At 44.9% G+C, this 25,632-nt stretch overlaps 1 protein-coding gene across 1 annotated transcript in view; it reads right to left on the bottom strand.

Moving 5' to 3' along the window:
- Positions 1-3,325: 3,325 nt before the first annotated feature.
- LOC108902693 (BAH and coiled-coil domain-containing protein 1) overlaps positions 3,326-25,632 on the bottom strand; it is a 63,454-nt gene continuing 41,147 nt past the window's right edge. The window contains 26 exon segments of the mRNA XM_018704652.2: positions 3,326-5,559; positions 5,665-5,901; positions 6,082-7,331; positions 7,957-8,118; positions 8,223-8,339; positions 8,460-8,568; positions 10,846-10,921; positions 11,550-11,584; positions 11,586-11,665; positions 11,763-11,892; positions 12,359-12,439; positions 13,077-13,360; positions 13,495-13,668; positions 14,637-14,828; positions 14,970-15,204; positions 15,515-15,629; positions 18,434-18,547; positions 18,767-18,903; positions 19,026-19,195; positions 20,545-21,483; positions 22,406-22,497; positions 22,499-22,752; positions 23,045-23,328; positions 24,835-24,993; positions 25,152-25,351; positions 25,458-25,572. Of these exon segments, the coding sequence (XP_018560168.1) occupies positions 5,344-5,559; positions 5,665-5,901; positions 6,082-7,331; positions 7,957-8,118; positions 8,223-8,339; positions 8,460-8,568; positions 10,846-10,921; positions 11,550-11,584; positions 11,586-11,665; positions 11,763-11,892; positions 12,359-12,439; positions 13,077-13,360; positions 13,495-13,668; positions 14,637-14,828; positions 14,970-15,204; positions 15,515-15,629; positions 18,434-18,547; positions 18,767-18,903; positions 19,026-19,195; positions 20,545-21,483; positions 22,406-22,497; positions 22,499-22,752; positions 23,045-23,328; positions 24,835-24,993; positions 25,152-25,351; positions 25,458-25,572 (5,957 nt within the window). The 3' untranslated portion in view covers positions 3,326-5,343.

The raw sequence follows: 25,632 nt of genomic DNA, 5'->3' as shown, positions 1-25,632 counted from the left end.
CATGTAATACTGTGAAAAGCTCTTTTAGCATAGCTGATACAGAATCTTTACAAGCCACTAATAATGAGCAACAGAGAAATGGATTAGGGGTGGCATGGCTGGATCTGGGCCACAATAAGCAACACACAGCGCAGTTAGTGAGTTGACTGTGGGTTGGCATATGTGTCTGTGCAACACAGGAGCATGCATTAGTCCAGGATATCCTTATGAGGAAGTGTAGGTATTTGAAAACAGCAGGTTGTTCAGCATTCAGTGCACCTCTGAAAGCCCTCCATTATGCATGCTGTAAATGTGGACACACTTTTCAGCTTTTGGAGGTTTCAAGCACTTAAAGTCCAGAATCGGTCTCTAAACAAAACCATGGGGTCTTGTTTACCACTGAAATACTTTCAAACTTACCTGCAATTTTCCCCTTTTGCATCTACACATTTTTTTTAATGTATCTGAGAGTCTCACTCTTCAATATTTGTATAAATCCAAAATGTAGACATCAAAGATGTTCTATGTTTTGCACACTGATGCTGCACTTTTTCTTCACTCCATAGAGAAATTGCTTGAAAGCTTCTGTGTTGCTACAGCATTCAGTATGGATGAGGTTATTTTACAGCGTCTGGAACTCCTTCATAATTGATAGGCTCAAAAACGAGTGATCGGAGCTTTAGCGTTCTTTAAGAAGAAGCAGTCAGCGTCTGAGTGATCTGTTTGTCCTATTCTCTTCTCCCAGCACCTTGTTAAGACCCAAGACCTCACCTCAGCCCTGCTGCACACACACACACACACAGACCCAAACACACACCAGGCTTTCTGTCCCCTGTTCAACCCCCTCACAGTCAGAGGCCAGACAGGGTCAAGCAGAGGGCGAGACATTTATGAGGTGTAGATATTTGTGCAGGAAAGCATTCCTCCTGTTGACACTGAGCAACACAGTCTGGATGCTGAGCGAGCTGAACCAGGCAGGCACTGAAAAGTAAGGCAGACAGACTGGCCTGTCGAATGAGAGGTAGCAGAATCCAGGTTATAGCCTTTAAAATGTGGTCTAAATGAGGAAAGAAATTGACAATTCTGGTGCATTGACTTGTTTTAGTGACCTTATCTTTCCCACAGATGCAGCTAGTTTGGTTGGCTGTGTATAATTTGTCAAAAAATATCTTAAGCGCAACCTAAATTGTCCTTATTAGATCCCTTATGATTCTTATCTTGGCTGTGTATCTCTAACCACAGAGGGGCAATGACGCAAAACCGTCTCAAAACATAATAATCTAAATACCCCCACACGCTCACTCTTGACCTCGTCCCTGGCTCCAGTGGCGAGGAGAGTCCCTCCTGCCCCTATGCCGCTGACACAGGAAGGGCCCCGGCTTGGACACGGGGCAGTGGCCATAGTCAACACAAAAGGTTGTGGTGGTAAACAGCACTGTTTGTGTTCACTGGGCCTGCTGTTGGAGATGACTGATGTGCCCATTAGCCCTTGTCTGGGCATTACGGGGGAGGGGGTGGCAACCGCTTGGGCTCCATGCAGGAAAAAAAGACCCCTGGGCCTGCAGAGAAAGGTCACTGACCCATATTGTGTCTCCTTCAGGCTTAGCCAGTGGTTATGTCACTGATTCAGGTTACAGAGATCGGCTTTGTCCAAGCTGATGAGCATGTATACAAATGGACAGATGCTGTAGGTTATGGATGGTTTGGTGGGGATAGAAGAATGTACCTGCTACCCCAGGCGTTGAATGGAGAAGGGCACATATTAATGCTGCCATTTTGTGCACTACTAAAAATTGATGATACTACACCGCGTCTTTGAGTCAAAATTTGAAAAAAAGATGTTTCACTCTCTGCAAGCTTATTGTGTATGATGTAGCATGCTTTATGTTCCACTAGAGAGCGCCCTCCTTTGCATCTATCCTTTATTCAAGAGATGTGAAAAAATATGTATCTATAAATCCCTTTATTATGATGAGAAACAAACATTTAATTTGAATAAAATGTTACATTTTTTGATCTGATATTTATTCATCATATGCTCTATAAAAAAGTTTTTATCCTAAGTCACAGATTTTTGTGTAAAAATTGCAGCACAAGTACAGAAATTACACTTTAAAACATTATCACACTGAATGCTGACAGACTTGTCCAAGGGCTTGGGACAAAATTGTAGTTTTAGTTAGCTTTCGGGCCCACCTCATGGTTTTCTATCACCCCACAGATACAACAGCAAAGAACCAATTCATTTTAAAAGGAAATAGGCAAATGTACTTTATCATGAATCATGAAAATTCACATCTCTCTCTGAATCAGTCAACATCATATTTACAGAGCTTGGCAGTTAAAGCCAGCAGGCTTTATTTGATGCTGTGACAGATCTGTCTCTATTTACTAAAGAACTCGAAGCTCACATAAACTTAGTTCAGCCAGAGACACTTACATCAAAGGATTTATCGCAACAAATAAAAGAATTTGGCAGAAAAAGGGTTTTGTGGTTGATGGTGCTTTACAAATAAATCCAAGTAGCCTCGAAATTCTAAGGGGAGCATGTTAAAACTCTCCAAGGGGTATAAATAACGGAGCCCAGCACACACATATAAATGAGATATGTGATATACATAATGCCCAGCAAGGCAAGAGCTGCTATCACCATGTCTAGTAATGAGCAACTAGAACAGGTGGAGGCTGGGGGATGGTTAGGGGAGAAAGAGTGTGAGCTTGTCATGTAGACTTCTCATTGACTTGTTGACTCTACTGCTGGTGATTGTTATAGTCGTACTGATCAGCTGATGACATGCTATATGGTAGTCTCTCCATTTATGTTCATGGAGTAACTTCCTGTTTTTGTTTTCTTCTTCCTACCTTAGGCATGTATGGGAGAAAAAAGTACAGATGCAGTTGGTCTATTTTTAAAACATTGTCTCTTTGGTATCAGTTTTATGTCTGTTTGTTCCATTTGGATGACAAAGTTCAATTTATTCTGACTTTCAAAGGCAATATTCTAGTCACATTACATAACTCTACTGAATCTGTCTATTCCGTACTCTAAGGGTTGTTTCTGTCACTTAAGGAGTGGCTTTCTAATGTTAACTCTATCACACTCAGAGCACACACTATGTGAATTGGTGAATGTGGTAATATTTTCACTGCTTTAAAGATCTTGTTATGTCTGTGTTTAAAGCAGAGCAAAAATAATTTCTTTTTCAATCTGATGAAATTAGGTTTTGGAAAATAGGTGGAGTAGGTGTAGAAATGCTTGGTTTAACATAAATGTGTTGCTGGCAGATGGCAGATGCAGTGAGATGAAGGGGACAGAGCCAAAATAAATAGAATTAATTCACAGAGGTTTGTGGATGAGAAGAATCCAGTGTTGCTTTATTTCTTTTCACTAGATGGCCTCTACAAGGCCAGTTTTATTTAAGAAATGCAAATGCGACATCACACCAAGAAAAACAAAAAACAAAAAAACAATGTCACATTCTCATAAAGCGCTCTTGGCATGAACAAACAGCAACATTGACAATAAATAAAATGTTGGCGAACAAAATAAAACTTTGTGAACAAAGAATACTCAGGATTGCATAAACAAAACAAAAATAGACAAAATGTACTTGGCACAAATTAAATAAACTTAAGTAATTTTCAGATTGAGTGAACCTACTCTATGTCCATTGCTTTGTGAATCTGATTGTCCTTCACAGTTAGCATTGAGTATGTGCGTGTACTGTACAAAATAGACACAGATGGCTGATGAAACTAAAATAGGCTAATTCCAACAAATTGTCAGTACTCAACATCTTACTTTGTCAGTACCTTGACCTTCATAGTCATACTCCCAGGTGGCCTTTTGCTGCATATTTTTAACAAAACTGCAGGTACATGTGCAAGAAACCATTGTCACAATGCAAAGCCAATATATATGCAAGTATATGCAAGGACAAGTATTCTATAAGTTGCCAGTGATTTCTGATTTGAGTTCAGTACAGGTGCTTGACATATGTTAAATTTAAATAAAGGAAATAAAGGTATTAAAGACACTTTGGTATTTTGTAAGTAATAATGTGCTAAACTATGCATTCATGAGTGCAATGCACATTTAACACATTTTCATTAAAAGACCCAGTCTTGTTCTAAATTGATTTGTGTGGACATGATTATAGTGATGCCAGGACACTCATCACACACAAATATTGTGTCATAACGGTATACTCATATCATTACTCTTAAATCATTTGTGACCCGTGATTGCAGTCCAGTGGGATCTGCCTTGTGATGATGACCAACTGAGAGGTACATAAATAAAAATGTTTTTTGTCTGTTTTTCTTTTAAATAGGATAACAAAAATGCAAAGAAACAGAACATTTATACCAAAAGCCACTTGACCTATTTTTTTTTTTAACAGGATGACCCCTCTCTTTCAGAAAGTGAGTCTTTTCCTGTTGTAGACTAAATCCTTCTGTCTTTGTCTGTGCTCTGTCTGTCTGTCTCTGTCTGTCTCAGCAGGGCATATGCAGTGCAACACTAACATCTCCAATCTTGACTTCCCAAAGCAAAGGAAAAACAAGGTAATGTATTCTACACCCATATAAAAATAAATCAATCGCAAACATGGAAAGATACATCTCATATATATACAATAAACTCCTATATAAAATAGCTTTTATGTACATATAGACAACAGACAACAATACAATAATTGAACTGTACAATGTACACCTGAACAGTTAAGACAGGTGAGAGGTACTGAAGTGTATGGCTTGATTGGGAAAATTTCAAAATATTTACAGACATCAACTTTACATCCTTTACATGTTTTCAACTTCCCTGGAATGAAGAGGTCTAGGAGCGCCCCATGCCTCACTTTCGTTTCCATTCCCTCAGGTAAGGCTACCTTTAAAGAATTGGTCCACTGAGAGTATTTAGTCTCATGTTAGTTTGCACAGTCCAATGCAATCTCAGCTCTCCTTTGGTGACATATGATAGGAGCTGGAAGCATGAGTCCTAAAACCAGTTATGAAGCTGTCAATCACATGGGATCTATTAAAAAGAGATTAGTTAGACGATTGAAACGCCACTTATTTAATTTTGTGATGCTCCGGAAGAACCCAGACTTTCTACTATTCTTCTTGAAAGGATCAACCAGTTATGGACATCCCCCTCACTTCTAACAAGGTTAGACTCCAATCGACTCCAGTGTGTAACCTCAGACAGCCCCTGCTTTGGCACTGACATTTAGTCCATGGGTCCTTGAGGCATACCCAAGGAACACTTCTTGTCTCCCAAGGCTGGACTGTCTTGTAGGTAAAGTCATGGACTTTTATTCTTTCTCCCAAGGAGTCCTTCAGTAGTGTCCTCATGGAGGCTCAGCACAGGATGGAAACCCCTTCAGCAGTGACCAGTTGACCAGTGGTGGGATCATACGTCCCAGCCAGGTAGTAGAGGTCTGAGGAGGTACTGGTGCTGTTTGGCTTCTGAATGCGAGTCAGACACTCATACTCCTCCCTGCTCACCACCTGGCACTTGTGAGAGATTGTCTGGACATCATTCTCATCCTCATGACATGACTGGTACAGGGCATGCTGGATAGGGAAAAAAAACAGGGTTAGTTGTATCATTATAACCAACATATGCTACAGATACCAACTAACAATCTCCATAAAAGTGTAACCTCCATCACGACTTGCCTTGCCATCTCGATGCCTCTTGCCTAGCTTGGTCTCTTCAGGGTGGTAGAACCACTTGACTTTGACCACCATGCTGGAGGTCCAGGATTCCCAGAAGTTCTCAATTCTGCCAATGTATGGGAGGTTAGGGCGTCCAGCTGAGAGGAACACAGCACAATCGCCCACTCTAACTGTGTCTCTGCCTCGTACGATGGCTTTATAGAAGAGCTTCCTGGCCTTACCCTTCAGACCTCGCCTCTGTGGAAAACCGGACACTTTAACCAATCTTCTTTGATAAGGATGATGATGATTATTAATGATCTTTCTTGACCTGTAGTGACGTAGTATTCTATTGAACTGATATTTTTTTAAGAAAAGATGGACAAATCTTTGCTACATTGATGGTATGCAGTCAAAACATGGATAGACTATTCTTACCTGTGTAGGGTTTCCTGACCACCTCCACATTTGTCGTCCTGCAAGGAATGCAGACATCTTGGGTCTTGGAATAAATGAGGTGTCATCTGGAAGCATCCTAGCTTTTTTCATGAATTCCTTAGGTTTAGAGGTGGAGTTGGTGCATTCTTTCCTCTTCAAAGACCTGCTGTTGGAGATCTGGTCAGTGGGGCCTCCTTTGGCATTGGAAACAGCCACAGCTTTGGCCACAAAGGAGTGCTGATGAGGCCTTGAAGAAGTGGAGGGTTCAGATGGTTGCAGGAGCCCCCGGTGGGAAGACAGACAACTCTGAAGCATTAGTGTAGAACTGTCCTCGTCCTCTGAGCTGTAGGAGGAATCATTGTCAGAGGAACACAGACTGGAACTGGAGAGAGAGCCTGAAGAGGAGGAGCTGGAAGAACCAGAAGAGGAGGACGAGACAGAGAGACGAGAGAGGAAACGGCCAGCCGTTCTTAGTCCTCCTGAGGCTGCAGCCAGTGCAGCCCTCCTCCTCTCTTCTTCTTCTTCTTCTTCTTCGTCATCCAGATCAGAGTAGGAGCTGTGACACTCTCGGTGGGAGCTGAAGCCCAAGTCACCATATTCCCCCAGACGCAGGGAAGGGGAGGGTTTCCTTTGGGGTGTTGATCCTTTCAGGAGAAGTTCGACTCTGGAGGCACCACCCTTTTTGTTGTCTTTAACCAGCAGGACTGGGTGGGAGTATACCTCTGTCCTTGGCATGCCACTCACACTGGAAGATCCGCTACGCAACAGCAGAGCCTTGCTGTTCTTTGTCTTAGGGGAGGTCACTCCTTCATGATCTAACTTGACGAGGAACTCTTGACCAGACTTCCTGCCCCTTGGCATAACCAGTTCATCTTGTCTGCGCTTCTGGCCATACAGCCCACCTCTGGGACCCAGAGATAAACCTGGGCCTGGTCCTGCAGACTGAGTACAGAAGGAGGAGTAGCCATTTGCAATGCTGCTGAAGGAGTCCACCTCAAAGGAGCTGCTGCTGAAAAGGCCTTTGGCTGGGATGGAGGCCAGTGGCTGGGTTTGAGGCAAGGGGAACAGGTCACCCTCCTTCCCTCTCAAGACCTTCCTGGGTGCACCATTGAGCTGAAACAGATTGTCAGACGTCCTCTTCCTGGTGTTTGTCAGTGAGGGCCAACCAAGGAATGGTGAAGGATTTTTATTGGCACTCTCAGCCTGCTGCTGCTGTTGCTTTTGTTTTTTCCCAGAGCCCTTTGGTCTCCCTAGAATGAGGAAAACATATGTAGTATGTTTTGGCAATGGATCACATGACTGTGTAATTTGTACTTACTCTACAGTGACTAGTTAAATCGGTACACCTATTTGGGCCAACAGCCCCACCCCCAAATTTTTTATGCATGATGTAGACACAAAATTAGAAATACCACTCAATATGATGAAAAAATAACAAAGTACAGCCACAAAAATCACCAGAGTTGAAATTAACACCTCTCTGACAGACTGTGAACAAAAACTAACAATTATAAGCTTCCCAAAAATAGTATCTTTTGCAAGGCTATTGTGTTGAAATGCATATCTGAGCAGTATACAAGCACACAGAAATTTATTTTGGATTCTAGTCAAGAACCCGTGGTTTTCAAAGATAGCTAAAATGTCAGATTGAACGTTGAGAAATTCTAAATGAAATGACATGTTTGGAATTTTTCCATATGCTGTGATATATAAAGCTATAAAAACATGGCATTCATGTATAAATGTTTCACTTAATGTAAGCATTATACACTGTAGCTTACATGGTTTGTTGGAACATTTATTTTTAATACATTTTTAAATAACTTTACAGCTTTTAGGTAATTTAAGGTGAAAATAAGAGGCGCTCACTCTTACCTGGTCTTCTTTTGTGAACAGTTAGAGTTTGACTGTTGGTTCCAGTATTGAGAGCGTTGAGTCTGTCAGAGGGTCTGTCACTGATGGGGGCTTGCTCCAGACTGCAGCTTCTCTTGGCTGTTGTCCCGCTGGGTACCAGCAGGGCAGGAGATGGCTCCCCACCTAAAGGAAAAAGGGTATAAGATGATTAACATTTATTTACAGGTGGACAATACACTGTAACATGAAAGGGAGATTCCCAGTGACAAAGACAGGAAAATACGCACAGTGAATCTGGTATCCTGGAGGCAGGAGGCGGATGTTTGGCAGAGAAATCTTCCCTCTGTCTCCATCATCAAACTCTACCATCACTCCTCCTTGTTTCCCCTCATCAGATGAACCACCTGCAAGGGACAAAAATGTGCTTCTTTGAGGTTTATTAAGAACTGATTGTATGCGCATACAATTAAGTATAAGGTTGAAGATACACAGGAAAACAAAGATGGAAAAATCTGATGCCTCACCTCTGCGCACATAGCCTGGATATAAGCAGCGTGAGCGTTCACTCCAGTAAGCACACACCCTGGTTCCTTCACTGAGCATAGCCTCTGACTCTGGACGTATATCCAGGACCTGAAAGCCAGACCAAAACATAAGTAAGATTCATTACAGGCTGCACACAACCACACGCAGACAGACGTGCATACACACACACACACATACAAACAGTGAGAGAGCAACGGAGCATTGTGCATGGGCAGCCACTGTGCCACGTTTCCAAGCGGCACTTATCTCATGCCAATGTGCCAGTCAGGGTTGAAAAGAACGGAAGCCATGATGCAGTAAATCCTGACTTGCTGAGTAATACTAAAGAGGGCCTGAATAGAGGGCTTGTGATTGCAGGTTGCCAGATCTTCCCTCCAACAATGCAGGCAGCCCCAGCATCCGCCACTCAGTGGGGGCTCTTTCAGGTTGCTTTCATTTACTGTTGCCATGGCGAGGGACCCTTTGACTGATGAGGTGTGGATGTGGGGGAGTGTGTGTGAGTGACTGTGTGTGTGTGTGCGTGTGTGCGTGCATAGGGTAAGGAGACGGAGCTCAGTGAAAAAGATCAGGGTATTGGTGTCAGAGTCAAATAAATGGCTTTTGAACTAATTTAAAGACAAGTAAAGTGGAAGTATGGCATAATTAGAACCAGCTGCTGTCTGATGAGTGTTTAGATAAGACTAAAGTTGCCAGAAGTGCTTGGTGTAGAACTTCCAGGAGAGAAAGCAAGAGAGAAAACAACACTGTGAGAAGGCTTTGTGGGGAAACTAACATTGATCAGATGAGCAAGTTTATACAGATGAGAAAAGAGAGATGAATGATCAGATAATAAAAGGCCTTGTACAGTACATGTGAGGGGAAGAATCTTCTATTGCAGAACAACAGGAACCTGATAAATACTGATCTTAGTGACAGTTGAATACCATGAGTCTTAGCCAACAGGGGGGTATAGACAATAATAAGGTGGAATTTCTTTTATGAGTGTTCTTGGATTTATACCTAAACAAACAAGATGTAATAGGAAGTCAGATAGATTAATCTCCATTAACATTGAACACAGGTTTCCTGTGAGGTGGAAAAACACTGGGTTTCAGATTTTCTCACAAAATATTATGGGAATAGCTTTTAATTGCTCACAACTTTGAGTGAAAATGTATGCTAGTTATAACCATTCTTAAAGAAGCATAGTAGCTCACTTCAGTACATACAGGGAGTTCACCTATGTCTAGTCTAAAAATTCTTAAGAATTGTAATAATTACTATTTTATCAGTCATAGCTTTAGACTAAATATGCTCAGAAGACCATGTTAGATAAGGTCCTCGCACAGTTATCTTGCCCTATTGTTTGTGACTACTCCGAGGTACAATCATGCCAGTTAAACTCTGCTCTACACTCACAGGGTGTCTTTGGACACTCCTGTGTCCTGTGCCCTGTTTGGCAGTCGTGAAGGCTTATTTCCACAGTTGGAAAAGATGTGGGTAATGGTGGCTTTGCGTTAGGTGACCCAGTTGTTATTGCATAGAGATCAGTACTTTCTCTGTAAAAAAAAGTGGGACATAGGTCACCTGCTGCTGCAGTAAACACTAATGCTCCATTCTGGATGCAAAGCACACCAGGAAGCGCAGGATACCTCAATGCAAATGAATACCAGCCAAGAATGTGCTGTGGTTTCTACAATGTATAATTATGTCTCATTACACAGATGACTTAGGTAAACTGTAATTGTATGTTAACATGAAACTGAGTGAGAAATACAAATCTAAATGATTTTGTGGTCTAGGTAAAAAAAAACTGTACTGTACAAAAGAACAAACTAGGGGGTGAACAATGTTATTGTGGAAACAGATATGTATCTTATGATAGTTTGATAGCCCTACACTTTTGCATCACCCCAGGTCGTCATTAGCTAGATTCTCTTCATATGCTGTCTGTTACTGAGCCTTTAAACAACTTTGTTATATCGGGCAGCAAGGATGTAAAGTTCATGCCATCTCCCATTTAAACTCCAAAACATGAATGGATCCAGGTGTTAGCGGGATTATCCCACCCACATACAGAGCTGGGTTTAACAAACATTCACCAACACTCACACATAAACCTATAGATCCTGCCTGCCATCTGTTCATATTCACTTAAAAGGTTTAGATGGCCTCAGTGACCCTAAGAGACAGTCAAAGGAGGTTGAAAGAGAGAAAGCAAAGGTATTATTGGCAGAGCCAAAGAAAGGCTGGAAGGCAGTGGAGAAAAGCAAAGGGGGTAAGAGGGATGTTCAAGAGAAACAGAAGAGTTGAGCGACCCAGAAGACCAAAACAAACAATGGCTTTTCTTGTAAGAAAGATTTTAGTGTAGTGGGGTGAACTTACAGCTTCCTGTAGCAGTTGCTCCAGTGAATAGATTCTTGGGCGGTTTCCTCTTTCACCATCAATAACAATGCTGAAGCTGGAGAAAAAGCACAGAGGACACAGAAAAAGATGAGGCTATTTTAAGATGCTCATATTATACTTTCCTGGATCCCATGTCATATGTTACTCCCACTCTGCTCCTACGGCTCCTCTGCTGCTTGAGCCAGAGGAGCCGTATTGACACTCAGAGCTAGATATGGGACGGTGTAGGGTTTGTTATGTAAGAAAGGAAGATATGAAGAGAGATAAAAAGAGGCAACAATTTGGATACTGGTGATAGTTCCTAGTTCTCTCATGCTGAATTACAAATTTTCTTGATTGTAAAGTCCCCAGTAAACCTAGTTTGCATGATTTCTTTGTTGATTGTGGTTGGTTGATGTTAGCCTCTAGGATAGTTCATGCCAGTTCCAGCCATACTTCTACATGCCAGGCTGCTATATTCTCTTTACTTCATTTTAGCACATGTGCACAATGAACACTGAGAAAGGTGCACACGTTTCACTGTAATTTGAAAGACTGAGATAATCCAAGTGATATTGGTAAATACAGGTGTTACCATGACATTTGAAAATTTGAAAATGAAGCATCTACCTTATCTACTTGTGTATTAAAAAAAACAAACAAAAAAAAAACACATCACTTTTAATCACTGCACATGTGCTTACATGTCTGGGAGCTCCAGAGTGTGGACCCTGGCTGCAGTAGAGAAGCTCATCCTCCTTGGAGATCAGCACCTTCAGTCCATCAGTTAAGAGTTCTTTGGTCAGGACACAGTTGGGCACTGCATAAGGAAAAAGCAAAAATCACAATATTTCAACATCACTGAAGGTATCCTCTGCTTGAAACACTGCTGCAAGATATCCAGCGTTAACTCTTACTTTCAGGGCTTTTGTTGTTGTATGAACAGCTGCTGTCCTCCTCTTCTTCTGAGAAGCTGCTGCCATCCATCTGAAAGCCCTCATCAGCTGCAAAGCTCTCCAGCAGCCGGCTCACGGCTCTTCCCTTTGGCTGTAGAATGCAACAGAAGGGACGGACAGAAGAATAAATGGTTGCAGGGATGGATAAAAAAAATAAATGTGGAGATAGAAGGTGTGATAGAAGAAAGAAGAAATTGTTTAGCATGCTACTCAAAGTAAGCAGTTAACCACAGGGGACTTCACAGTGCCTGTGCCGTGTCCTATCAGTAGCCGTTTTACTCTAACATTTTTTCACTCTGTCACAGCAGAAGGTGTGAGCCACCACCCTCCCCCCTTTCCCACAGCTCCTCTTCCATCCTCTCCTCCCCTAAGATTACTCAGCAGGAGGTTGGGCTATGTGCAATGTGCTAAGTACTTTTAATAGTTCTACAGTAACGGTCCTCAGGGTGAGAATTCTAGGACAGTATAACGGCATTGTTAATAGAACGTATGAAGGGTGGATTCTCTTTGGTGGCTTGCACGTGTATGAGCGGGAACGGAGTGTGTCTTGAATTCACCTGTTGGTCCCTGCTCCTTCGGCCCCTGCTTCCCTCCTCACTCTGCAAAAGTGGGGCCCCGACCGACCAGCAACTTCTCCTCTGCAAAAGTTGACGAGATGAGCGGTGAGCGTGTGACATATCTCGGCAAGCACACTGATTACAGTTCCAGGGAGAGGGCGGGGGGAAGCAGGAATGGGTGCAAAGTTTGTGCACACAAATGGCAAAACCATAATAATTTATGTGCAAAATGGTGTGCACAGATGAATTAGTAATTCCAGGGGACATATTTCTAATTTGAGAGCGCTATTAAATCAAGTTTTTAATTCACATTCACTAATTAAACTGTGGGTATAATTTAATATTTGTGTGCGCAAATTATCAAATAGTTTTTTCCCTGATACTGCCAGGCTCTGCTAGAACTACAGAGAATTTTCCATCACCCATCTTTTTACTAGCATGTGCATTTCTGTGATGACAACATGATGAGCTCACTCTAACCATTTAGTAGTAAGTTACATGCAGAGTGCCTATTACGAGTTAAGAATTCAGCTGACATTTCATGGAGGCTTTAATGTCTCAAAACCAGTTTTGAAATGTGGGCATATCATAAGAAGACTATACCATTTATTTTGATACTTTTGTTCATCACTATTTGTTGTATAATTTCCATATCCCAGAAAGCAACATTAGTCTATCTCAGGATATCAAAATGTTGATAAAACTAGTTTCTGCAAACCTTATTGATTGCTCCTCTCAGCATGGTGCTCTTGCGGGTCGCCCTCTTCAGCCTCTCACTGGTTGTCGGGAAGGTAGCCAGTCCCATGCTCCTCCGGTAGCGGTTGCCTCTAGTTCCGAGGCCACCCCACCGAGGCTCCTTTGGCCTGGGCCCACACGACCTTCTAACCCCTTCGGGTCGGTGATCCTCACGGTGGGTTTTGACTGCAGTGGCCAAGCCCATCCTACAGGGGGGTTTCTTCCTTACTTTGACCTCCCCCTCTGCTCCAGAAAGACTCTGGGAGCCTGTGCAGTTCAATTAGAGAAACAGACTTAGACGGAGCTAACAAGCCAGGAGGAGAAACACAAAACAGATGCTTCTCATGAAGATGTGGGCCAGCTTTGTTGACTTATAAATCAGTTTCAAAGGACAGTCTTACCATAAAGCTCCTGTCTTTGTTTTTTGTTCCTGGCTTTCTGATTGGCCTCCAGTTTTACAACAGACGAAGGACTTGGACCTGTCACGGAGGAGCTAGAAGTGACGTCTCTGGGGGGTTGGGCTCTGTAGTCGTGACCTTCATCTGTATCATAACTGCCTTCCTCCTCTTCATCTTCTAATGGAGATAGCAAACAATACAGAACAGAGATGCTACTATTAGGCAGGTTTTATGAACTCAGTTGGCTTATCAGACCCATCTCTTTAAGTAATTACCAACCAGTGAAGTTCTTTAACTTCCTCTCCATCATTTCACAGGCACTTCATTAGCATTTAAGTAAATAGTTTAACTGTTCATAGAAATGATGTATGACGTGCTTTGCCTCAGTGGTATTTCCTGGTATGAACCCACATGCTACAGAGCTAGTGTGCTAGGGGGTGTAGGGGTGAGTTTGTGTGTGCATTTGTCACTGCACTTTCTCAAGCAGCTCTTTGGCCCAGTCAGCTAGTCTCCAGGGCTGTCAAAGCCTCTCACAGGCAAGTGTCCACAGCTGTGGCTGCACATCTAGCCCAGATCAGCCAACAAGGCCGATCGCTAAGGTGTCGAATGTCCTCGCAGACCCCTGTCTGGTTTCATCGACACCTTTTCACTCCCCTCTGATTGCTTTTAAAGTGATTTACAAATTAACAAAAAGCATGCTGGACTTAAAATGGCATTCCATATCCAAAGAGGACACCTGATTCAACGTGTTAGTGATCCTCTGGTCAGACATAATTATGTCAGGGGTTGTTTCTTTATTTTTAATTTGATATGTGTTAAATGTGCTTTAAGCACTGTGCTCATTTTGTATTTCTGCGTAGGGTTAATGTTTATAGTCTTGACAGCCACCCAGAACACCCTTACAAGTGGCTGTTGTATCATTCAGATAAAATTTTATCCAGTTCACCTTATTTATCTGTCTCTGTGGGAATAAAGGAGAAAAGCCAAAAGTTAACAGCATCAACACAGGAAAACATGGAGACTTCATACAGGTCAAGGCCAGGTCTTTCTTGTTGTGAGAAGACAGTGAGCCATGTGTTGATGCAGGCCAATTTCATGACCTATCACTGTACATGTCTCAACACAAACTCTCTGTATTCACTCACCTTGGTCAGAGGAGTCGCTCTCTGCAGGGGAGCTCTCCTCCTCTGCCATTGCCTCCTGCCTCTGACCACGGAGAACCTTCGGCCTGGCCTGACTCAGAAGGGAGCCCTGTGTCAGGGTGGTGGATCCCTTTTTACGTCCACGTCGCACCAGTCCAGTCCAGCTCTCCTGGGGTCCACTGTCCACGCTGGCTGCTGAGAAAGTTTGCGAAACCAATCACAGTTCAAATCTAAGTTAAGAAGTTGTTGGTGGAACTTCAGGAATTCAACAGTGTGACCGAGTGAATGAACAAAGCAGCGTGAGGCACAGTCAATATTGTGATTGCCAGTATCTACCCGTGTCACTTTGTCCCCCAGACTCTCGCCGGGATTCGACTTTGCTCGTGCCCTGGCTTCTGTGTCCATGCTTGGGGTTGGAGTTGCAGGGCGAAACCTCCTTGTCCCTGGAGCCAGTCCCTGAGAGATTCTTTTTACCCTGCGCTTTCTGTTTGAGCTGAGCCACATCACTGGCCAGCTTGGAGCTGAGCACGCTGTGAAGACTGCTTTTTCTGCAGCTCTGTGCTTTTATCTGCTGCAACAGAGAGAGATGAGAGAGCCAGAGAGAGGCGGTTACAGTCCCGGTCACAGCAGCCGCAAAAGCATCAGAATGTCAGAGGAAGAGGACTCTCATTTGCTCACACACAGAGAAGAAAAAGGGCTAGTAGAAGCCCCAATGAAAAAGATATTAATATGGAGAGCAGAGGATTTGACTCCTGAGGGTAGCACCTAATTAGAAATAGTGTGCAACAAAAGAATATATCAAACGCAAAGAAACAAAGAGAGTCCTCTTTCATTTCTAGTTGCATAGAGGACAAAAGGGAGGAGGACAAGGGGACCCTGACCTGTGTGCTGCTAAGTCGCTCAAAGCCTCGACTGGACAGCCTCTTCTTCCTTCTCTGGCTGTCTCCGCCCCCTCCTAGGTCCTCAGGCAACATGGCAAGCCCCGCCCCCATCGACCTGCCAGTCAAAACAAGGGAGAGGCATTCATTAGAGAAGAATGGCGGTGGTTTGAAAGGAAAAGAGGGGGTAGAACATCACAGGGGAAAACAGAGTTGAGTCACCTCTCTGTGGGATCTAATAACTCCTTTCTCTGTCTGATGAACAGAATTGCAAAAAAGGACAAGGAGAGCCCAGTGTCTGAACCACACACTTGAAAAATTGGGATCTAACAAGGAACCTGGGATTGTTTGAGGGCAGTGTGGCATAAGAAGCCTTAACGCTATATCTAGGGAGTGTCCTTGCAGCGCGCAAAGCACTGCATAGCTTTGAAAGATACAGTGAATGGTTGGAAGGCATTGCATTTGTATGCAGCTCCATTGTTCTCAGCGAATATCATAGCTCTCCAGTTGCATTTTCATATCACTGTGGCACACACTCTTTCCCCTACGCTGAGCAGCATCACAGGCCAACCACTCCAAATGCCCTTGAATTTCCCTCTGGAAGCCTGCCCATAGACCACACCTGACGTGAGCCAGGTCATGCTCAAACAAAAGATTAACTTCCCCTCTCCTAGTGTGCGCACAGCCTAGGAAATTTACAGAGTAAGCAGTGTTTAAATGTGACAAAAGATAATTCAAAATATTCAAAATTCCGTGTTTGTTCTTTGTTTGCATATTGTACCACTGTGCGATTTTGTAACCACACATTGTTTGGGATTGAAATGTGTGTGTTTATGTGTATTCAGCACATGAACACGTTGGCCTTGATTATGTGTAAATCAGAGTGTGTCGGTGCACTTCCGTAACAGAACACGAAGAGAATGAAGGTGATTGTTGGGGAGTTGGACTGTCTGCCCACTGACTGACAGGCGAATGACAGAGGTGGCAGTGAAGTGTGAGTTGTCCCTGTGAGGCAGATCCCGCCACGGCTTGCCTTTCCGCTGCTGACAAACACAATGTGACAGAGTCCCTCCCCTCTGTGGGGGGTTGGTGGGCCTGAGCGTACAGTGACTAATTAAACAGAATTGATTAGCAGGGTTTGCTGGCGAGCAGTAGTTCTCTCCAGCTTCCATCACCCCCCCCCCGCAATCAAAGCAGCGCCACAAAGGACCCCAGTGCCTCTACCCACAGGAATAGCAGAGGCAGGCGCAAAAACAAACAATGCCTGCCTAAATGCTCATAAGCTCACAGCTGCATCCATATCTAATTGCGCAGATGCATAGGAATGCACAGGCAGGGGAGGCTTGAATGCATCGCTCACTCCAACGCTGCCACACATGCGCCCTGTGGTTAACAGGCAAAATAAGGTAAGGATGGAGATACTGAAAGGCTGGGCTGTTACCCACTGACCCACTGCCCTCCATCATAGTACCCAAGCGTCAGCGTCTTGTAGTGGCATGACTGGCAGGTGCAGTACATGTTTTTACATAACCCTGCCATGTAACGCAACATGGGGCTAATCAGTCCCCAGTCTGCTTGCCTGTTCCCTGTTCAGAAGTGTCATGTCATTCTCTGGTGCATTGTACACACACATCCGCAGACACAAAAGGGAGTACACCCTGGCTGCCTTGAAAAGTACAAGTAAAAGCTCAAAATGTAACACAATAGAGAGACAGGCTGCGGTTTACTGTACTGTGGCCTGTACAACACCCCACAACCCTCCCCTCCACTGCACTTTGCTGCAGGGCCCTGGCCCGTTACCCTTTCATTTGGGTGTCATTGTCACCCAGCATCAGCGTCCCCACTCTGATCAGCGCTGGCCTGGCGAGGGGGCAGGGGTACATGGGTGGAAGGAGAGTGGAGGTGACATTGCAGAGGGGGCAGCTGGGAACACTGTGGACCATTGCCCAGAAACCACAGCGAAAAAAGAAGAGAGAGGAGAAGATGGAGGGAGAGAGAACGCTGCGAGGTGACATTTAGTGCTCTAAGCCTTTCCAAACCCTGATGACAAGGCTAATTGAAGCCTGACAGCAAACCTTTATCCCCCTGGACCCTTTTGGTTTATCAGTTCCCCCCACCACCTGACAGCAACGATACCCCTGTTTTTGACTAAAGCTGAGGCTTGCACTTTTTAAAATGTCATCGACACATTTTGAAATCAAGTAGGGTTCTTGTTTCGTGAGTATCCCTCAATCTTTTCATACCTGCCCCCCCCCCCACCCCCTTTTTATTTTTATTCTGCTCTGCTGTTCTTCCAAATGTATTGCACTAATTGTTTTCTTTTTTTCTCTCAGACACACACTAGTTGTATGAAAGCTCTAAATGTCAGCTTATCTCTGAGTGCCTGGACTGTCTGATCGCCACGTTATCCTTTGGACCCCTGGTGACCCCGTGGGGCTGTAATGGCAGTGGTGTGTCACATTCCTGCTGCTGGGACAGATTACAGGAGAATTCACAGTACTCTAATTACATCCTCTGCCTGTCATCTCCCTCCAGCCAGTGGCACCCCCCCACCAAACCCTGCCCAGCTAAGCTCTACACACACTACAGTAATGCCACTGTGGTTTACAATTTGCTGGGTTGAAACCTAATGAGAGCTATGTGCGGTTTTGTCGGTATGTACAGTCTATATATGAAGCGTGCAGAAAAATATTCTGTACTAGTGTACATACGCACAACTGACACCAGTTATGCACCAATTAACACTAGTGTTGATTAGATTAGAAAGGGTTCAAGTGGACTTCCTTGAATGGTTCAGCTGTATTTTCCCATTTCCTGTTTATGCCAATGAGAGGCAGTCCCTGTGTGCCAGTGATACAGAGGGGCTTATCAGGCAAGACTGGACTATGTCCAGGCAGCGGAGATGGGCTGACTGATACTCACTTGACTTTTCTTTGGCCCTCAGACGAGGACACTGGACCTGTGGTGAGGGTGGGTTTCCGCTTCCTTGGCCGCCCCGGTCCTCGTCGCGCTGGGCTGCGAGGTGTTTCCTCCTTCCTGCTTGCACGCGCAGATGTAAACACACAGCCAGACAGAGAGGAACTCTTGAGACACTACACATATCTGAACTCCAAGAGTTGGCACAGTAAACAATACAGAAAGGAGAATGCTCTCTGAAACAAGCAAACATGTCTTAAGTTTTTATTACTTTTGAAATCTGTCAATGTGAAGGGTGTAAGATAAATTTGAGGCAAATGAGGATATGGTGATACTCACTGATGATCGTGTTTCCTCTGAAGTTTGGCCAGCTCCTTTTGCTTCTCCTTGTAGCGACGCTGTAGCTCAGCCAACTTCACACGCATTGCAAGCTCAGGACCGTCCATTGTTTCCATGCTACCTTTGGCCGGGCACACCTGAAGTACACACCGTTAGTGGTTATTTTTAACATCAAAAACAACTTTGAAATTTTCAAGTAAAACACATTCTTCTTTAGGATCTTTATATTAACAACAGTGCACTGTAGTTGCAGACTTACTGGCTCATTGCGAGGCGTCCAGCTACATTTCCTACGTAAATTGAGGATCTTGCGGGCTGGGAAGTGTCGCTCCGAACCCGCACTGCTGCCTTCCTGGGAGTCCATCTCCAGTGCACGGGCTGTGGCCAGGGTAGCGAGGCTCTGGAGGTCAAACATCAACAACTCCTCTTCTGTTAGGGAACAAAAGGACACGCATGCATGCTTGATTTAGAGACACTGCAGCTCTTAAATTTGTCAAAAGAAGCTCATGTTAAAGTGAGCAAGAAACAGAGTGGGACTTCTGCATGTTAGCGCTACGTGTGCACATCCAACTTTCAAAACTTGCACATGTGGCTCATTATTTCAGCAGTAACCATGTGACATGGTGAATAAATGGTGAGGAAGAAAGACATTGAAAGAAATTGGGCATATCAAGCCAACAGCAGTTGCAGCCTAGTCATGGAGGTGGAGAAACACAACATTTTGTTCACAACTTGACACTGTCTTATGTCTTTACATGAATAAATAAAAAAAAATACTGATTCTCTTCACTTGTTTCAGTGCTTGTTTTGGTAAAGACTATTGTTGCGACATGTGCCACTTCCCTGAGCTGTCAACAGTATCGCATCACAGAGACAACATCACTGACTCTGGAATCAGTTGATGATACCCTTTTTATAGAAGCCTCTTTTGGGAGTAGTTAAATGCATTAGGATGCTGTGGTAAACACAAAACATCCTTTTGCATGAATAAAAAAAAAAAAAAAAAAACACATGGCGCTTTGAAAAACAAGGAAGCTTTTAAAGGCACTTTAAAACAATGGGGTCTAATTAGCCAGGCAATGCTCCAGGGTGCTGAAAACATCGACTGCTTTTGTGATTACACTCTAACTTTCAGTAACATGTTGTGTTTAGGAGAAAGGAATGCCAATTGGTGCATCTCTTTCTTTTCTTTTTGTTGAAGTGTGTGTATTTGCAGTTGTATGTGTGTGTGTGTGGTGTTTTATATGTGTTTGGGTTTGTGTGTGTGTGTGTGCATTTGTGCACATGTGTGGATCAAACAGCTGGCAGGATGGAGAGACAGAGAGACAGCTCCCTAAGGAAAGCTGGAAGGGGGAGAGTGAGTGAGAGAGGGATTGAGGAAGGGAGGTGTACACCCCTCACTAGTAGTTTAGCCCTGTCCTCCTGCTTCTTCTCCCTCTCCTGAGGCCTCTGCATCGTTAGAACAGCCTTTTAGGAAATAAAAGTGCCTTTAACACACCAAAGAAGAGGAACGGCAAGCAGGCATGCAGACAGCTTCTCTGGGGACGTGTTAGAATCCACCAGAGGCTCTCGAGACCAGCAGGAAGAGAGGAGTATCTGGGAGGGAACAGAGAGCGACCGAGGCTAGGCCTGAGGGGGGAGTGGGACTTCGTCTCAGGTGGACGCAGAGGGAAAAGACTGTAAACTACGAGAGAGAGAGAATTGCATTCTGCTGATATGAGTGTGTTTCTGTGTGCATGTTAATGTGTGTGAGTAATGGAAGATCCACTGTCCCTCACCCTGGCTTTTCCCACAGGTGCGCTTTCGCTGTTGCAGCTCCAGATCTGCCAGCTCACTCAGAAGCTCCATACCCTGGTGGGGGTTGGGCTGCGATGGAGCAACTGATGGGGTGCTAAAAGGAAACAGGGGAAATGGAGGAACGTCTGTGCAGAACGCAGCAGCGATCAGCAGCTCCAGACTCCAGTAGCAGGGCACAAGAGGTTTGTGGGGCACAGCAACAGTTGCCTGGCTTGGGCTAGGGGAAGAAGCCGAGGTGGGGGAGAGACACACAAAATCCAACAAGGCGTCATCAGCGGGCATCTGGTTCTTGCGCTGCTGCTCGCTGTCCTTTGCTCCTTCAGGGGCCGGGGACTGTGGCTCGGGGGCTGCAGGGGAAGCTGGGTCAAGCTCGATGATGGTGGGCAGCTCTGGCTCCTGCTCTCCAGGCACGTTGACCTTTTGAGCAAGCTCCACCTGGCTCCCCTCACCCATCGCCTCATCATCCTCTTCCTCATCCAAGGTGATGACAGCCTCTGGCCTTTCAGGCTCCACTGTTGAAAGGGGGACTGGACAGGAAGCAGCCTCGCACACCGGGCTCTCGGCAGGGGGGCAAACCAGCACCTCTTCCTCAGCGGGCCCCTGCTCCTCTGCCGCCTCCTCCCCAGGCACGTAGTTGGCCGCTACCTCCACCTCCTCCCTCTGTTCCAGAACTCTGTCAACCACTCTTTCCTCCTGTTCCTGCTCCACTTCCTCAGGTGGGAGTGGCTCAGGGAGGGGCCTGACCACCGCTTGGCATTCTAGCTCCTCCCCCAGGCTGGACAGAGACTGGGGAGCATGCTCAGCAGGCTCCACTTGGACTGCTTCCAGGTCGGCTGGCTCAGCCAGTCGAACATCCTGAGGGGAGGGCCCACTCCTGTAGCCCATGGCAATAGCAGGGTAGGTGTATCCAGGAGGCAAGTCTATAGAAAGAAAGAAATACAGTAGAATCATCAACTGCCAATACTGGCTAAACAATAATGATAAACAAAAATATCTAATATTGCAGTTATTCTGTATGATATTTTATGTGGTCGACAACAGAAAGCATGATTTTTCTTTAAGAGAGTGTTACTTGCAGAGGTGTTATGCAAATCTAAAATCCTTACACATCAGGCCCACTCTGAACTGAAGTCCCTTGCTACCTTTGAGGTCACGAGGGGTAAAAAAAACAGGAAAAGGAAATGAAGTGGCCCTCTGCCTTGATCTCCCACCAGTGGGGAGGATAGAAGACCACATGTAACCTTGTGTGAGTGTGTTATTTGAAGTGGGCCAGGCCTTTGGTTTATCAGAGCGCCTGACACAATTCCTCTGGCGTGCGGCGGCCGTTAGCTAGACATTAATGATGATGAAGAGAGTGCGATGCCTGTGGGGGTGGAGGAGAGGCGAGGGCTGCTATTGAGGTGTTTCTCAGTCATTACTGAGGTAAGGGAACTGGAAAGCCCCAGCTCAGCCGGCAGCCATTTTCTGTAGCTTTGAGCTGTTCAGTCAATCAAGGGCTTGCAAACAGAACCACCCACACGTATTACGACTACACCGGCAGGAAAAACTGATTATTAGCAACAGTGGCTATTCCAATTACCACTGGGTATCATTTTAAAGGTGCCGTCATATCCTAGAATTTGCTGTCATTTTCTCTTGCTGTGTCAGACTTATTCGATTTAACATCTGTAACTAGTGGCATCTCAAACTGACTACAAACAGCATGTTCTTTGACAGGCTTTCATCTGATGTTATCATTGTTGCTCACACTTAAGCCAAGCAGTGCAAAAGCAGCTGGAAAATGTTGAGACACACATATTTGTATGCTTTTGTATGCATATAGATGCTTTTGCTTATGCTTACCAGGCTCCAGAGACTCCGGGTAATCCTGCGGGGGCTGCCCCTCCACTCTCTTGTCCTGGGATTCAGCCCCCTTAGGCATCTGTGGCGGGGCAGGGGCTGATGGCAGGTGAGTGAGGGGCTGCCGCAGCAGGGCTCGGGGCGGGGCAGGGTGTCGAGGGAGTGCTTTTGGGATGCGGTCGCAGTGATGGGGACTGGCAACAAGGGGACAGGTGAGCAGCACAGGCCCCGGGGGGAGAGGTGTTCCTCTGAGGAGGGTTGTAAGAGTAGGGCTTGGCAGGTTTGGACGTTCGGGGTTCTGAAATGAGCTCCTCGAGCTCAACTGACGGCTCATTTGGCCTCTTCTGCATCTATGGCAATAAAAATAAAATTCCAATTTCTATATTTGCTCAGGCAATTGATTTTGCATAATAGCAATGTAATAACCAATTCCTAGCAATCTAGACATTGACACAAAAAGCTACTTGCTCTGCAGCCTATATTCATCCCTGTGAGAAAATCAGCATATCCCAGAAAAATATTAGGGGAGTTAAAAATAGACTTAACAGTCATGTGAGAATTTAGGCTGATTCATGGCTCATTTACTCTGCTTGAGACTTGTTCTATTTTGTAAATGAAGATAGACTTTGACTCTATAATCACCTGTGCATTATGAGTGGCTTGATGTTGCATGTCCATGCCATGTGTAGCCCTGTGCTGCTGCTGCTGCTGCTGCTGAGGTTGAGACTGTGGTTGCGGCTGCTGTGACTGGTGGCTCTGGTGCTGATGTTGATGCTGATGTTGGAGCTGTTGATGCTGCTGGAGAGCATACAGCTCCTGTTGCCGTAGAAACTGGGATCTGGAGTACACAGCAGGATGTTGCATGTGGGAGGGTGGGCCCCGGGCGCCATACACAGGGGGCCACAGCCCTGGCTGCTCCATCACATCTAATGAGAAAAAGGAGGAGGAATGTGACAGAGGGGGCTACCTTAGAACAAAAGGACATGCACACACACACTTTTCATTTGGATTCATACACATCAACACTGGGCTCAACATGCAAGAATACAACATTGTTATATCCATATCTCTCATTATCTACCTCCCACACAACCATTTCAAAACAGTGAAACCATTATGGATCATTTAATAACCACTGTATTCACATTTTATAGCAACGACACAGACAAATCTTTAAAAAAAAAAGACAGAAAGATTTTTGACTTCACAGAACAACATCTCTCCAGACAACAGTAATCCCACACTCTCCCCCGCTCTGAACAGAAAGCTGCGCCTTAAGAACTGCCTAGAGAATTTGCTGGAATGCTGTGAAAAAGTCATGACAATGATGAAATGTGAACAGATGACGGTTATAGGCTGATTAGAGGTCAAAATACTGGGCTGGAAATGTGTGTTTGTCTCGCTGGAGCATTCAGTGCAGCCTTTTCGACGGAAAAGTCCCACCTGCCCGGCCAAACCACAGGAGGGGGTCTGCGAAACAGCCCAGCAGGAAGCTTAGTTCCCATGTCCATCGCTGGACATTTCTCATTATGTGACTTTTAAGGACTAGTACAGCTTGATGTGGCTGATGTGCTTTGACAGAGGTCCCGCTTGGGCAGTAGTGGGCTCACACTGTAAGAATCACAAAACTGGCATTTTTCTATTCTCTGTATTTAATACACTTTCTTTGTCATTAACAGTTATGTCCAAATTGACTTGTTCTTCTACACCCTTTTGCCTAGACACAGCAAAAATCCTTGTTCAGTGACATAAACTTGGATACGCAAATGCTTCCTGTGGGAAAGCTTTTGTGGATGCACTTCCTTTCTCAGCTGAAACTCCTGTGGAGTGCAGAAGGAAACGTACCATTGAAAATTGTGAGGTAATTAAATTCTGCAGCCTATTTACTGAATACGTGTCTGCACTGACTTACGAGAAGTGTTCTTTCCCGTACTCTCGCTCTTGCTCTTCCTCTTCCTCTGGTTTTTTGCTCAGGTTATATGTGTGTGTGTGTTTGTGTGCGTTTGTGTGTGTAGTGGGTTCACCCTGACCCGTTGAGAGCACTATTCCCGCCAGGCCAGCCAGGTGGTGTGCAGGAAATGTTTAAATTGTATTGTGTGTCTGTGCGTGTGTGTGTGTGTGGTTGATGAATAAGCCCATCATTCACAGACACTTCCCTGTGGAAGTTCCATCAGCAGTCTTCACAGGATCGCTATGAAATAACAGTGTTTTAATGACTAGTCAGTGGGAGGCGATGCTATGGAATGTAAGCAAAATTGAATGAATTTCTAATTTATGGAGATCTACATTTGTGTGGCAGATTATGAGGGCAATTACCTAATGTGTATGGTGTGAGGCTATACATGCATATTTTGTGTTTACTTGGAAGACTCATTAAAGTGAGTTACAAATACATCTAACTTTACAAAGGAGGAAGAAAGGTTATGGCATACCCAGGTGATGGGTCGCAGGATGGGCAGGAGGTTCAGTGGGCAGGACCACCAGCTGCGCTGAGGGGTCCTGAGGCAGAGGCAGGACTGGCTGCAGAGGGCCTGGCATGGCTGCAGAGAAACCTGGGGGCAGATTCTGGTGCAGGGCTGTATGACCTATACCTGCTTTATGGAGAGGATGTCAGTTTAGATTATCTTCCAATCATGTTACAGCTACACAGCTGTGCTGCTACAAATATACTACTACTGAACCTAGTGAAAGGTGCTAAAGTTGAAATGATTGGAAAAACAACAAACAAAACATATTAATATTTTCTTACCATAAGAATGCCCTGTCATCCAGAGAGATGGGCTTCCAGTTCTTGGCATCCAATGATGGTGAGCAGAATGTGCAGCAGGATCTCCTAATTGGCCAGACTGGAGGGAAGTCCCGCCAGGGACCATGAGATGAGAGGTGAGGTCACTGTGACAGCTGTTGGAGGGGTGGATCCTCGCAAACTCCACCCTTTCCTTATTATCCCTGACATCAGGATGACACAAAGATGAGGAAATACAAATGAAAACCAGTGCACTGGAGGTTTCCAACAAACAGATCTGAATAGGACAGTGGGTTGACAGTTGCATACCTGATGTATGTATCTCTTTCTCTGTCCAAGCAAGTCAGACCTATCTGTTCCCCACTCATCCTCTTCCTCTCCTCCTCTGTGGTTGGATCTGAAGGATACATGGGGCGGGGCGGTCCTGTGAGACAAACATTAACTTAACCATTAACTTTCACCGTAGTGTCTCTCGGTGAAGACA

This window comes from Lates calcarifer, linkage group LG11 (assembly GCF_001640805.2).
Source record: "Lates calcarifer isolate ASB-BC8 linkage group LG11, TLL_Latcal_v3, whole genome shotgun sequence".
Lineage (NCBI taxonomy): Eukaryota > Metazoa > Chordata > Actinopteri > Centropomidae > Lates > Lates calcarifer.
The sequence above is the reverse complement of the archived record's forward strand: the minus strand, read 5'-3'. Positions and strand labels throughout refer to the sequence as shown.